Source organism: Dufourea novaeangliae, unplaced genomic scaffold, assembly GCF_001272555.1.
Source record: "Dufourea novaeangliae isolate 0120121106 unplaced genomic scaffold, ASM127255v1 scaffold96, whole genome shotgun sequence".
Taxonomy (NCBI): domain Eukaryota; kingdom Metazoa; phylum Arthropoda; class Insecta; order Hymenoptera; family Halictidae; genus Dufourea; species Dufourea novaeangliae.
In genome coordinates this window covers 103,847-119,890 of record NW_015373974.1, presented here as the reverse complement: position 1 = coordinate 119,890, position 16,044 = coordinate 103,847, and the positions used below count along the sequence as shown (strand labels likewise).

The window sequence follows — 16,044 nt, the reverse complement described above, 5'->3', positions numbered from 1 at the left end:
ATAGAATCCAACTTGGCGAGAGAACAAAAATACTATTAAACTGAATGTTACTGCACACAGAAGAATTATGGTACACAGTACACAGCTAGTATTACTGTAAATAAAAGATACCAGAATTGTATTTTTTATACTTCAAACGGAATCTTGTCACGCGTTTAATTTTGCAAATTGCAAAATAAATTGTAAGTTATATTAAAGGAGAGATGTGTGATAGTCATACTTGATGGAAGAAGAACGTGAAGGATGGTTTATGATGTTAATCAAGCTGCATCATTTTGTTTCGACATGTAATTATGTTTATTTATATATTTACAATGACATTCACGACAAATTATGCTTTCTTACTGTCAAAGTCCGTTTGTGTTGCCGTGCTCGACGAAGAATTTTTAATCGAAGTTGACTTCTTTCCCTGTGACTTCTTTCGTGATTGATTCTTCACGCCCGACTTGAAATATTGATCGACCACCTTCAGGAAGTTTTCGTGCTGTAGAATGTTCACGAGATTGACAATTTTCTCGGGAATCTGCGGCACCCTCAGGTTTCGCGTCTCGATTCTTCGAACTTGACCCTTTTTGTTCTTTTTCGATGACTCGTTCACGCTCTCACATTTTCTCAGACTGCAAAATTATCAATGATAAATCAAATTCAATTTATACACTTGGAAGAAAAATAATAAATAAAGGCATCAGGTATTATTCGAGTTGAAAGAGCAATGTCGATGGAAAACAGTTGAATTTGAAAAAAGTCACAGATGACTCAAAATTAGGAAATTTAGGAAATTTTGATTTTTCTGAAATCGAATGATTATTTGATTTATTAGTTAAAATTTAAGTACGTGATCTTTTTTTCGTCGATTTCACGGCCAGATTGCGATCGCCTCACGACATGGCACTCGCAACTGGATTCCGGCTCCACGATCTGTTTCTCTTGCACATAGCTGATCCTCGGCTTGCGAAAACTGTGATGAGGCATGTTTGAAGTATCAATTCTGCGATCACGCGTTCGGTACGAGATTAACGATAATTACGGAATTTTGCGAGCATGCCAAAGTACAGGCCAAATAAAACAAAAACAAAACGAATGTCATAAGAAATTCGGCTAATTTCAGACGACTGGTAACACACTCACGTTTCAATTCCATATTTCGCAATAAAAAAAAAGCCATAGGAGCTTTATTAACAGAAAATAATAAAACTCCCCATAATATTTCACCAATTTCCATACTAAACATTCCAACACAAGCAATACATTTGATTTGTAAACACAAACGGTGACCTACAGAATCAAATTCAGCAATCTGTCGATAACTTACCGACAATCGTTAAGTCAGTTACCGATGGTGCAAGCACATAGGCGGCGGAACGGTTTCGCGATCAACAAGTGTCCTCGAACGGACCGACTCGTTTCTAATGGCGGCATATTGATGTTGGTCGGGTTGCACGTCGCGCAGGCGCGGCCTTCCTCGGGATTGGCCCCGAGGACGGGCGGGGGTCCACGAAAATGGTCGATATTTTAGCTATAGCGGGGGTTACAGTGGCGCGAGGCTTTACCGAGGCCAGTCCACAGTCTCTTTAAAATCATCGGGAAACAACCCCCCCTGTGTGTGGCTGCCGTTTTGTGTCGGAACAGTCGTGGTCCGGGGTATCCGCAGGAAATATCCACTCGCTGATAACGAATTCGCCGTGCCGTGGTGGTGCAGGACCGGAAGTGCAATACGCTCGGTGTGCTACCTACCTCTTTGTCGTTCGCCGTTCAGCCGTGAGAGGATCGTCCTATTCAGGAGGTACTCGTCGGCGACGACTGACGTCGGACGACGATGGAACGGGATCGTACGAAGTCCCGTGTGCCTCAGGATAGTTCCTAGCACTCGTGGATTTCGTTGCCTGAACGTTTTCTCGTCCGACCAGCCGGAGCCCGTCGATAGACTGCTTATTGATTTCTCTCTGTCCCCCTCTGTCTCACTGTCTCTCTCTCTCTCTCTCTCTCTCTCTCTCTCTTTCTTTCTTTCTCTCTCCATCTATTGTACTCTTCCTCGCTTTTCCTCTCTCGCGTGAACCGTGGCTGGCCGAGCCGACTTTCCACGTAGAAAGTGCGTTGCACGTAGTTCCTCGCAGCCGTCTGTCGTCCCCTGGGGGTTTTCATTGTTAACCCGGTTAGGGGATGCTTGGACTTTCCTGCTGGACGCTTCTAATGTACTGGGTCTCTGTGATGTCAATACGGGGTGAATTATTCAGGCTGCCATACATAGGTGTATCTGGATCCATATGTGGATACGACCCAAAATGGTTTGGGCAACTAGGGTAATCTGCGGTGGTCTTTTTGCCTCTGGCAGCTTTCCTCCGTGTCCTGTCTGTCAGTACTTTTTAAGGACTTGTGTCAAATTCTTTCCCAATTCGAGGTGAACGTGTCAGCTGTAGGGAGAATTGGGGATCAAGGGATGATGGTGAAGTTCGATTATTGACTGGACCGAACTTGGGGTAGCTGTGGCATAGCTTTAGGTGTTTATCAGTTGAACATCGATACATCGAGAAGTCAAGCAGTATCGATTCAGACGCGTTTTCGGGATCCAGATTCTAGCGTCACGATTGTACTTATACGGAGGCTCCATCTTCCGTCTACGTTCATTTTGACAGCCGCTGAAATCGAAACTTTGTAACGAGCGGCGTGGGTGGTCAGGTGTTGAGAATCGATCTTCCAAAAATATTTGCTCTGTTGCTACCCCCTCCTCCCGTCGCCATCACTACCTAGCCCTCCCCCTCTACGTGGCGCAACGTAATCGAGAAGCGTGGAGGGTTCGGTTTTCTCAATGACATTTCCGCCATTTTAGTAGATATTCTATGCTTTGCCCGCTGGCTGATCCCCTGGGATCGTGGGAGCTTTGGAGGGGGATTCCCCTGTGCCGTTCCCCAAGGCTTAGGGCGAGGAGTTAACAACAAACTGGGATTGTTTTGGGGAACCTTGATATACGAGATAAAGTTTCTTCTTCTGAGGAACGCAATTAGCTTGTCTGAGCTGGGTATCGCTATCTGGGATAAATTTCATCTGCATCTGGAGAGAGTGAAATACTGGTCCAGTTGTTGAAAAAAAAGTCTCATTTGTAAAAGTACAATAACGCAGATTGTGAGTTGGATTTGTGTTCATGATTGTTTGTTATGAGAACAAATGACTTGTATCAAGAATTTCAAATTTAGTTTCTTTTGTTTTTTAGAGACATAGTACATTTAAGTGTGACTTGAATTTATGTTACTTCTGGGTTAGATATGGAAATATCAAATTATCCACCAATTATATAAATTTGTTTTCTGTATGAAGACAACAAATCTAGTCTATGGAATCTACAAGATCTTTTGAATTTGAAATACTGCAATGTATACATTTGGTTTATATTAGGCTTGATGATATTTCAATATAAATTAACCAATTCTGTCATAATATTACTAGTTTTCTAGATATATAATGATTATTCATTCCTTTCTTCAATAAAAGCTTTAAAGGAAATAACACTTTCTGCTTCTCCACTCTATTAATGACCAGCTAAAGAAGTTAGAATACCAAGCTTTTAGTACCTAATGGTTATGGTCCAAGGGATTTTTACCATAAAAGCTTCTGTTACTTTTCTTATTGTTTTAGTTCTCAGCTCATATGACAAAACTATTATTCTGCTCCCACTCCCACCCATAAATATAAGCTACAAGAACCAACGCAAAATCGTTAATGATATTGATTTCATATTATTTAGCCAACATTAAAGACCAGTAATGAATACTCTAACACAAAACTATAACAGTACAAAACATTACATATCTTCAGTGAAACCAACTATTCTAATATTTATGTTTGTTGATCCATGGTAGAGTTCCATTTTTTCTAATCCCTTGTCATAAAAAATATCAAGTTCAATATTTATACCATATGCTGTAGGACATCAAATGGACAATTCTTAATTTATGGTACAATTGCATCAAGTACCATTTTCCTAACCTTCTGTCATAAAAAATATCAACTGCAATACTTATACCATGTATCTAAGGACATCAAATAGACAATTCTTAATTTATGGTACAATTGCATCAAGTACCATTTTCCTAACCCCCTTGTCATAAAAAGTATCAACTGCAGTATTCATACCACGTATCCAAGGACATCAAACGGAAAGCAAGGAATACTATACTTCACTGTAGAGCCACCATAATCTCGTTCGCAGCTCCACGTGCATACCATAAATTGAACTATTCCCAAATATGCTCCTTTCGCCAGTGTTGGAGAACTCCTGACGGCCATTAGCGACCTCCGAGCACCTTTTTCCCGGGGTCTGCGTGTCGGCGAATTCCACGGAACGCTTTATCGTGGCGCTAAGGATGCAATTGTGTGCAGCACGAAAGCTGCGCGTCGACGTTAACATATGGTCGACGATATGATTATCGCGAACCTTGTCCCACTTTCTTTCGCCCCGACGTTCCGTGGCGCGGTGCGTAGGCGGTCTGACACATTTTTCCCGGCGAAATTTCTTCCCAGTAACAGTGTAGTTTCCGTTATTGGCTACACAGGTTATCGAACTTCCGGTATTTCGGCGCCGATCCGCCGGAACGGTCGTAAAACGGAATTTTTGGAATCGTGTCAAATGCATGTCGTTCGTAATCCGTGGTCTTGTTGCTGCCGGTGTGGACAGCTTTTGGTGTGTGCTTTTCAGCCAATCTACTCGAAATTTCGAAGGTATTTTACTCGATCCGTCGACTTTCATTAAAAACTTGTAACAAATGTTTTTCAAATATAGGAACACATAGTTTAAATATTTTGGTAAAAAATATGGTAAAAAGTTTTTTTTCAATAAGTATTGATCTGAAAGTAGATTTTAAATTAATATAACAAATTTTTTTAATTGCAATTTTAATTGTAATTTTTACTTGCTTCCATTTTAAATTGAAATTACATATAGTTAATTTTATTCAAGCACTATTAGTGAAAATTCAATTAGAATATTTATTATTAATAATATTTAATTGTTTATTATAATTATTTGTTTATTTATTTTGATGACAATTGAAGAAAATGTATTTTTCGTGATATTTACATAAATTATGAAAATATGTGTAAATCTATGTTTATGAATGCAATAATTATTATTATCGTATCTGGTATGCGATTGGACGTTTAATAAGCTGATAGATCGATCGTTTTTTACCGGGGCGTGAGAACATTTAGTTTCATCTCTTGTCTCGACGAGCATTCTAGAAATAAGTGAGGCAGAAATGATAGAACTTGAAAAATCTGATGGAACTCTGGAGTTGCCGCTGCGACTCGAGCATGAAATCGATAAGAACCTCCCACCCCCGTCTAAAAAGTTCGCAGTGTCTGTGCCTCAGCGTCGTTTATTTATAGCCTTTTCGCCTGGAATACATTTTTAGGTATAACTGCGCTCGAACTCGCAGTTAATACTATGCCCCATACTTGTTTACTTTCTGTCGCTAACTATAGTTATCACAAGGTTATTAATTGTCAGTGGTTACAATACATCTTCAGCTGTTTCCTCATGTGGAGGAATATCTGCAAGGGTTGGATCTCAAAGGGAAGCTCAGTTGAATACTGATTTACTCAGAAATTCTGATTGGATAATTAGATAAAGTGAGGTTGCAATTGTGACATTCATGTATTTAGAACAATTTGGTCTCACGATTCATGTTTTAATCCTCTTAAGAAATTGCAAAGGTTATTACTTCCAAGCTTCTAATTTAGCTGAGAGCACATCTTTCTGGTTCGTAGGTCTAGATGGAGCTACCGGTTAGTTACTAAAACTGAAGTTGTATGTACTCAAGTGCTTTGTAATAAATCAAGCTGTAGTTATTATTTTCCAGTTCCTTTGCATTAAACCTTTCATCATAGTACCTCAACGCATAAACTTTTGATGGAGTTATAATTTGACCTACAATCATAATTACCACTTATACAATATCCCCTTACTGTTGTAGCTCCCAATTTTCCATACTAAGTACTTTACAGCATCTTCCAATTACTAAACAATATTTCTAATCACACTTTCTGTAGTTTGATATAATTTTTGCCCCTCTGACCTAATTATATCTGTCATCCTTGATTTACTTAAGAACACAACTTCCAGTCGTTCCAAACACTTGGAATTGGATTCAACTGTTGTACCAACCTGTCCCAATTAGTATATCTAATTATCTCTGACTCTATTACCAGTACAAACTCCAATTATCTAGTTACAATTGCAGATTCCATTTAGCTGATCTAGTTGCAATTACAACTTTTAATGATAGCAATCAATTCCTCTAAAAATCTACAATTCTATTAAACAACTGCAATTGGTACCTTCAGTTAGACCTAACCCCAATACAAGTGCAGCTCAACTCTCGCATGCAATTTTACTTTCCATTCACCCAATTCAATTTTACTTACATTTCCCAATAATTCCAGTCAGCAACAATTGAAACCTGCAATTACTTGAAACTATGACCATTTGAGCTATGAATTATTTAACAGAGTCCCAACCACAGCTTTCTGCTGTTAGTTCAGCTGTGGACACGTGCTGCAATGGCCAAGTTCATTATCAATTCCATGTTGCAACTGTTCACACTTGAGTGCATTCCTTTAAACAGACATTTATTCCACGTGGGTCCGCGATATCTATAGCCGCACCTGGTGTCCAGAAAAAAAGTCACGGATACGTTTTGTAGCCTGTTTTCTCGTATTATCAACCTAGGAAATACACAGAGTGATTACGAACAACCGATATGACGGAAGTTCTGCGGGCTACGAAGGCAACGTGTTCCCCTTTCCAGTCTCGTTAAAGGCAGGAAAGAAACAGAGAATGGGGAACGGTAGTGGGGGCCTTCATAAAGACACGCATAAAAGTGTTTATACCCATGCAGACTGACATTAAAGCCCCCCGCGAGATGAATGAAGCGTGCGATGGAACAGCAGACTCTGTTTTACATTCAAGATGTTTTAATGAATGAAAAACTGACTGGTTCGCTGTACCCTCTTTCGCTGCCGTTCCATTTTGCACTTTTCCCTTGTACATCCTTCAGATTTTCATGTTACCATGGTTTCTATACCCCCTTTCACTTCTGTACTATAATGTGTGCTCGTTGCACGATGACTTTGTTCCTTGCACTGATGTTTGTAGCTTCATGGAACAAGTCAAGGAATAGTGGTTTATTGGGGATAGCATATACCCAATTATGGGATTATTGATTTTATTAAACATCCCTGGAATTGTGTCAGACGGTTGCGTCATATCATACCGAGACAATGCATCGGATTCTTCAGCGTAATTTGGATGGAGATTTGTTTTAATTTAACATTTAATTGTTGCTATTTTGCTTTGTTAATTTGATGTTTAATTAATGCTAATTGCTTTTTTAATAAAGCTTCGCCATTTCTTCATATAAATACTAAAAAAATTTGGAATTGTCAGTTCACAATAACCCTCTTAGGGCCATTTTCTAAATACAACAAGGAATATAAAAATCATTGAAAAAGGGGGAAATTAATAAAACCTCACTATTTTTCAATAAGAATTCTAAAAAAAGTTCGAACATGAATGGTACTTTCGGTACCATTTCTAAAATAATTCAACAAATATAAAAATCGTAAGAGGTAAGGGCAATTAATAAAAATTCTACAAAATCGGGCTTCTCAGTCAACAATGGCCCTCTTGGTGCCATTTTCTAAATATAACAAGGAATATAAAAATCATTAAAAAAGGGGGAAATTAATAAAACCACACTATTTTTCAATAAGAATTGAAAGGCAACAATGGCCCTCTTGGTGCCATTCCCCGATACGATTGGTGCCTCTCCCAGATACGAAGAAACCGCGATACGCTCTAACCACCGAAAAAAGCTAACCAACCAACAGCGAAAATTGCCGAAAGTCAGCCTCGAACGCGTCCAAGATCGACGATAAACAAACAAACTACCGTGTGACTGTAACTCGTCGCGATACCGAACCGGTCACGAGCACCACGTGGTCGCCAGCGAAGACCACATACACACAGAGACGTCACAGTCCGCCATTCGCGAAACGGGGTAATCGCTACACGTAACCTCTCCGTCGTCCGTCGGAGAACGTGGACAGAAAAATCACGCGGAAAATGTCGGCAACGGGGAAAAACGTGACCGGAAATGGAAGCGTGCCGGCTGCGAGGGACTCGGTGCTGGAGTTACGGACCAGGATGGCACGAATGATGTCCATCGTCGAGATTGCACCGCGGGACAGACTTCCGGTACCGACACGTGTTCATTTCCTGGTTCGCGACGACGGCCACTTGACGCGTCGATCGTGACTTCATAGTGTCGGCCGATCGGGGATCGCGAACGGTACATTGTGCACGATTTCGTGGCGGTTCGGACGCCGTTGATAGTGGCTGTGAGAGTAGGTGTTTTCCCATGGGGTGGATTTCGATCGGAACCACTTGAACTTACCGAGAAAACGTTTCCACCGTAACGGTTATTAATAGACTGTAGGGATACTTACGGAATCGCTGATTTATACATGTATCAAGTGTGTCCACTGTAATTACTATACTACACTATAGTGGACTGCTAATATAGTAGTAGACTACTAGGTTAGGAGAGTGAACTACAAAGGGGAACCATTATAATTACTATATTATACTATAATAGATTACTATATGAGTAGTAGACTAGTATGCTATTAGGGTAGACTTCCAGACTATTAGGTACATTCACTAGTAACTATCATATTATAATATAATGAACTCCTATAATAGTAGTGGACTACTACACTATACTATAGTATACGATCATAGTGACACTTGATAGTCTAGTAGTCGACTCTCATAGCCTAGTAGTTTACTACTGTTATAGTAGACTGCTAATATAGTAGTAGACTACTAGGGTAGGAGAGTGGACTACAAGGGGGAACCATTATAATTATAATAGTAATAGACTAGTATGCTATTAGGGTAGACTTCCAGACTATTAGGTACATTCACTAGTAACTATCATATTATAATACAATGAACTCCTATACTAGTAATGGCATACTACGCTATACTATAGTACACTATTGCAATGACACCTAATAGTCTACTCTCATAGCTTAGTAGTCTACTACTATAATAGTGGACCGCTACTTCATTATTTTTCTCGCGATATTGACCACTTGCAAGTTTTTCAACATTTTTTTTACACATCATTTAGTGAACTAATCCTTCTAACTTCACAAAAGACTCAAATCACTTGGTCCATTTTTTAAATAGTTGTTCTGTTTTGAAGAGTGTGCGAATACTTCTGTTCCACTGTATTTATGTCGGTGAATTGGTGTCACTGTAATAACTGTCTGTGAAACGTACGGTTTTTCTCGGGGAAGTTAAAGCGTGGACCCGGTTTGATCTGCAGAGGGTGGTAGCGTGAGGGATCGACGGAGATAAATGTAGCCTAGCGAGGGATAAGGCGTCGATAACGGGGAGAGACACCAGGTAGGAGATTGGACGAGAATGAAAGTCGAGATGGATTGTGGACACGATGTCAGTGAATTGGGGTGGATTAGAGGTAACACGGGTGGCCGAGAATCATCCATCGAGGACGAAGAATTTGGCAAAAAACGTGTTCAATATTGTTATTAATAATACATTTATCACAGTAGATGTGGTACCATTATTATTAAATTCAGTTGGGTTTCAGTATTTTTCGTGGAGAAACGACTTCACACATTCACGATTAAAGAGTGGTTTCACCCTGAAGAACCGAATATCAGCAAAAAAAAAAAATTGCTCGATTCGAAAAAATTGCTCGAGTAAAAAAAAATCGAAATTTTTAGGGTAGTTTTAATACTTCCTTTGTAAAGAAAATGTTTCATTGAAAAATATTCATTAATAATAGTATGATGAATTAATTATGAAAAACGAATTTTTCAGTGATAATTTCTAGGTTCGTACGAAGACAATAATATGTATCAATTTTCGCGATTCTGGTTCTTCGTGGTTTGTAACGTAGTTACGTTTTTTCACATAATTAAAGATTACGAATGTTATCGCTGACGAAATTCCGGTTTCTCGACCGAAAGAGCAATAGGAAATCGAGTTAACAACCTGGCTTAGATAGTATTCCGTACTAGGAAACGCGATAACTGTTTTACGTAATGTGTAGTTATACAAATATAAATATTGTGAAATATAAACATCATTCTGTAATACGTAGGCAACAATTGCAAAGAACAAGATTTATTACATGTTTCATCTATTAATATCGTCACTAGAAGAAATTGACGTATTAATAGTTTCATTTTACGAAATATTTATCATTGCTTTATATCAATTTACAAAAACTTGAATTTACATAAATGACCTCTCTCTCCCTTCACATGCAATTAATATAATTGTTAGTAAAGGGAATGGTACAAATTTCTATTTATTATATTTACACGTATATATATTAGTATGCTTCTTGTATTTATAGTTACTATATCTGTATTATACTTTACCAAATTTTCAGATTACTTTGAAAAAATCTGATTTCGCATAAATATTAATATTGGAGAAATAAAGGTAATTTTCAAAACAATTCTTTCACAAAAATGAAAAAAGAGCAGTTATAAGGGTTTCACCTTTATTTTCTGAAAAAAAATCCCTTTAAAGAGCAGCGACTAGGCGTTCTTTCGCATCGTTGGCCACCCCTGTTTTTCGGCTGGAAAGATGAAGTGTCGCTGAGAAAAAAGCTAAACGGAAACTTGCCGAAGGGGCGGTACCGAAAGAAATTCACTTAACTCGATCCTCGACCTTCTTAAAGAACGTATTTACGTTCAAATATATCGCGAATCTCCTTCACGTTTACATAAAACATTAGGTCAATTGCTCGCAACACGAGCCATTCCAATCGTAACTTCTTTTTTTCGTTTCACTGTTTCACGGAAACTCGTATTCCCCAGAAACGCGATTTTTAAATGAAACTTCCATTGCAGAAGTCTTCACGGCGAGGCTGGCTTAATTTTCCGCTCGACTTGATTGAATTTAATCAGCTTCCGAGGAAAACGGAAATCCACGATAACTTTGAGGCTGTCCGCCATTGCACTCCGACGTGTTGCATTGTGGTTGATAACGACACTCGATTCACAACGGTGAACATAAGAATATTTGCAGGAGAGTTTCAATGAATTTGCCAAGGAATGAATTCCAGAAGATTTTGTAGAAGTATTTTCAAAGAATTTGAAATAGAAACATATTTAAGAATTTACACAGAATTTGCAAATAATTTGCAAAGAGTATTCAATGGACTTGCAAAGAATTTCCAAAAGAAGGAAAATGAAGATAAAGGAGTTATAATTTATGACTCAACCAAATAGATTGCAATTTTTCTGTGAAGTCTGACAGGCAGCATTAGTAATTACAACATTCCAAAATTTCGGTCTATTTTCCCGTTACCTATTCCCGAAATATTATCCGAGATTTTCCGAGGTTTCTATCGGGGGCTGAGTATGTTATCGGAAATATTCTTGTATTCGTGTCTTTCCATTGTATTGCCTACCGTTTCTTTGCAGATGGCGGGCTCGAAAGCTGGCGAGGATCAAAAGAAGGAGGCTGCGGATCAAAACTACGACTACATGTTCAAGTTGCTGATTATCGGCAACTCGTCCGTAGGCAAAACCTCCTTCCTCTTCCGTTACGCGGATGATTCATTCACCTCGGCCTTCGTATCGACCGTCGGGATCGATTTTAAGGTGAAAACGGTCTTCAGGAACGAGAAAAGGGTGAAGCTACAGATCTGGGTTGGTATAACTCCATTAAAATCAATTAAGTTTTATGATTTTTCACGCGTGAAAGTTAAACCATAACTCCCTGAATCGGATTCATCTCGTGTTGTCGCCGCCATATTGAATCACGAAAACCACGTGACCAGATTCTTCTTGTATCCGCCGCCATATTGGATCACTGAAACTATGTGACCAGATTGCTTCCCGTATCGACCTCCATATTTCTTTCAAACCAATAAAAAAAAAAAAGAATCAAGTAGAAATTTCGAGATTTTCAAAATTATTGAATTATTGGTAAATCGATTATTCTCCAGTTCTAATTGAATCTGGGCCCAACGTAAATGGGTTTTAATAGTAATCAGTGACTTTTAATATTCATCGGTGACGTTCGATAAATGAAATTTGCTGATGTTTAATGGTAATTATTTCAGGACACGGCGGGTCAGGAGAGATACAGAACGATAACAACGGCCTACTACAGGGGCGCGATGGGCTTCATCCTGATGTACGACATAACGAACGAGGAGTCGTTCAATTCGGTACAAGACTGGGTTGAAAGAGTGATCAGCGAAGAGAGGGGCAAACAGCTGGCGGACCAATTGGGGGTCCAATTCTTCGAGACGTCTGCCAAAGAGAACATTAACATTAAGGTAAATCGATGATCCGAATCCTAACCAATCGTGAATAACCATTTCAATCACCCAGAAAAGAAAATTTACAAAACTCGATTACAGTACAGCCTCCCGTATCCGAACTAACAGGGAGTTATACGCGTTCGGATAAAGGAAGTTTTAGATGTTCTGTTCGGATAACAGAACGTTCGGATGGTAGAACACACGGGTAGTGAAACGTTTGGATAGTAAAACGTTAGGATAGTAAAGCCTTTAGATAATAGAACGTTCGGATAATAGAACGTTTGGATAGTAGAACGTTCGGATAATAGATCGTTCGGATAGTGGAACGTTCGAATATTGGGGTATTCAGATAATAAGTTGCTAGGAGATACTCTATTCGGATAATAGAACGTTCGGATGGTAGATTGTTCGGATAACAGAACGTTCGGATAGTGGAACGTTCAGATATTCGAGTATTCATATAATAGGTGTCCGACAACTGGGTAATTATTAGAGTTTTCGTAGTCCAAATCCCATAACGAGCGTTATTAAAAAATTTTTTCTTCCGCTGTGAATGAATAAATAGATAGGATACATTAGGAGGCCCATTTCCAGCCATATCCACTTTTTCCTTCGCCTGTTTATCAAACCCATTATCCCGGCGGTACATCGTTCGCGTATACCTGTCATTAGCAGACGACGGCGAGAAGGTTATCGTGTTACGTTTGGACACTTATTTCCATCAGCGAGGTGTGTGTACTGTACCATTACCTTCTATCGGTTGTCCTCGATTGCCGCTCATCTGCGTCCATTAATCACACTCGCACCACGGATCGAACCTATTGGCATTGACACATCAACGTCCAGCCGATCGATTCCTCTGCTCGCAGCCTTTGCTGTCTGCTCTGAGTCAGTGAGCTCAGTTAGTTATGCTCTAACCACGTCCATCTAGGGTTGCACTCCTTTCGTAGAAAGATTCTGTCCTTGAAATGTCCTTTCAAGAAAGTGTCATCTGAAGAAAAGATTTACCATCAACCGTCCATTCGATCGATATCTCTGATCCCAGCCTGTGTTGACTGCTTTAGATGCATAGGCTAAGTCCAGTGATCCTCTAACCGCATCTACCTAGGATTATACTCCTTTCCACACAGAAGAATCCTGATCCTTCAGAATCCTTTGAAGATAGGATTCAACGTCCATTCTTCTGGCCACAGCCCGTGTTGACTGCCTAGGATCCATAGGCTAAGTCCAGTGATCCTCTAACCGCATCTACCTAGGATTACACTCCTTTCCACACAGACGAATCCTGATCCTTCAGAATCCTTTCACGAAAGTGTCAGCAGACACAAGGGGCTTTACCTTCAACGTCCATTCTTCTGGCCACAGCCCGTGTTGACTGCCTAGGATCCATAGACTAAGTCCAGTGATCCTCTGACCGCATCTACCTAGGATTACACTCCTTTCCACACAGACGAATCCTGATCCTTCAGAATCCTTTCACGAAAGTGTCAGCAGACACAAGGGGCTTTACCTTCAACGTCCATTCTTCTGGCCACAGCCCGTGTTGACTGCCTAGGATCCATAGACTAAGTCCAGTGATCCTCTGACCGCATCTACCTAGGATTACACTCCTTTCCACACAGACGAATCCTGATCCTTCAGAATCCTTTCACGAAAGTGTCAGCAGACACAAGGGGCTTTACCTTCAACGTCCATTCTTCTGGCCACAGCCCGTGTTGACTGCCTAGGATCCATAGACTAAGTCCAGTGATCCTCTGACCGCATCTACCTAGGATTACACTCCTTTCCACACAGACGAATCCTGATCCTTCAGAATCCTTTCACGAAAGTGTCAGCAGACACAAGGGGCTTTACCTTCAACGTCCATTCTTCTGGCCACAGCCCGTGTTGACTGCCTAGGATCCATAGACTAAGTCCAGTGATCCTCTGACCGCATCTACCTAGGATTACACTCCTTTCCACACAGAAGAATCCTGATCCTTAAACATGCATTCAAGAAAGTGGCCAACAGACAAATTTACCAACTTCCATCGTAGACGGTGTTCGAGCAGCTGGTGGACTTCATATGCGACAAGATGAGCGAGTCCCTGGACAATGACCCGACCCTGATCGCTGGCGGAATGGGCCAGGCGAAGGGTCAACGACTCACCGATCAGCCGACCAATCCAGCGACCACCAACTGTAATTGCTAAAAACGTTGGGTGGCCACACCCCCTAAGCACTATATAAGAGGAAGCAAACCGGATGATGGATACAGAGGAAGGAAACTTAGATGGAAACCGCGTGTATGCCTGTACATGTGTGCGTGAACGCGTGGTCTATCCTGGGTGTGTGTGTCTGTACGCAAAGAGTGTGTACCCGTGTGCGTGGGAAAGAGAAAGGGACACGTTGAGAGAGAGAAAGAGAGAAGGAGGAAAGGTCGAGTGATAAAAAAACGCTGGCTCTAGTTCAAAATCCTGTCTATCGTTCCTTTAACCCCCCTCTGTGTTTCCTGGCCGTTTCTTCGTTCTGCTCTTTTTCTTTCCTCCTTTCTCGATCAATGTATTTATATATGTGCACATAAATACGTATATATGTACAGGGTGAACCGTGCGAGATTCGATCAAACTGCTTACTTTCCTCCTTAGTCAAGTCTCTTTCTGGAGTTCTATAGGGTATCGATCGCTCGATCCACGGGGATCTATCAGCCGGTCTGGGTGATGAATTATGGAGGTAATGTATCAAACTGACCATAAGTCCACGGAGAGTTAATTTTCTGACCCTCTTAAGAAGGGCCAGGAGCAAAGAGCTGTAGGTCAAGGTGTTCAAGGGATTAAGGGATGAAACTCAGCCCCATGATGGTATCCCAACGAGCCAAGGCTATTTACCGGTTAGGATACCAATGTACAGCGTACATTACATCATCTTTCAGTTTTTTGAGAACAATTTTAAGTATTCTTTAGCTTGCCAGCAAAGGAGGTCCGAGTGCACAAAACACCATATGTTGCCAACTTTAGGAAAAGGAATTCTTCTTATGTTTTTTTTTCTATCAGTTTTAAAATGTAAAACGAATCGACGTGACGGTTCAATGTGCGCGTGTAATTCATGAGAATTGCATTAACGATTCCAACTAGAAGCCTCTTTTCACCGTGTCATCCAAGTCGATAGACTCCATGATTGATTCCACTGAGGGTGAAAACGACCAGGCTGATGAAATTTAGGCGATTTACCCTGTATACATGTATAAATATGTATGACGGTTGTAGCCTGATTACGCGGAGGTGCCGCCGAGCTGATCCCGAGTCGGATTGCGAGCAGACGTCGTTCTTTATTTCGGGTTCGACGGGTAACGTTTAGGAGAGATCGAAGAATCGACGAAAGCTCGAGCGAAAAAATTAGTCGCGCGTCAAGTTTCCAGCCGAGATATCGCGGCAAAAGGAACGTGAAAAATCTGTAATCTGTATTGACAAAAAAAAAAAACAAGAGTTGCTGAAGAGTTTGAATTTGGCGCCGTTCGGCGAGATAATGGCGTCGCACATACCTTTCGCCACTACCGACGGAGCGCACTGCTTTACCAACAGTCGTTAAAAACGAATAATTTCTCGAATGTAAATCGTTAAATTTTCTTTGAGATTCCAAAGACAGCTGGACAATAATGAAAAGGGGATCGACGAGAACACGATCGTTCTGCAAC

At 40.5% G+C, this 16,044-nt stretch overlaps 1 protein-coding gene across 1 annotated transcript; it reads left to right on the top strand.

The window, feature by feature from the left end:
- The first annotated feature begins 1,642 nt into the window (after positions 1–1,642).
- LOC107186975 (ras-related protein Rab-3) lies at positions 1,643–15,110 on the top strand. The gene is made up of 4 exons (XM_015574954.1): positions 1,643–1,783; positions 11,524–11,751; positions 12,168–12,386; positions 14,408–15,110. Exons 2-4 carry the CDS (start codon positions 11,524–11,526, stop codon positions 14,561–14,563), a joined length of 603 nt encoding a protein of 200 aa, XP_015430440.1. The 5' UTR covers positions 1,643–1,783; the 3' UTR covers positions 14,564–15,110.
- Positions 15,111–16,044: the final 934 nt, after the last annotated feature.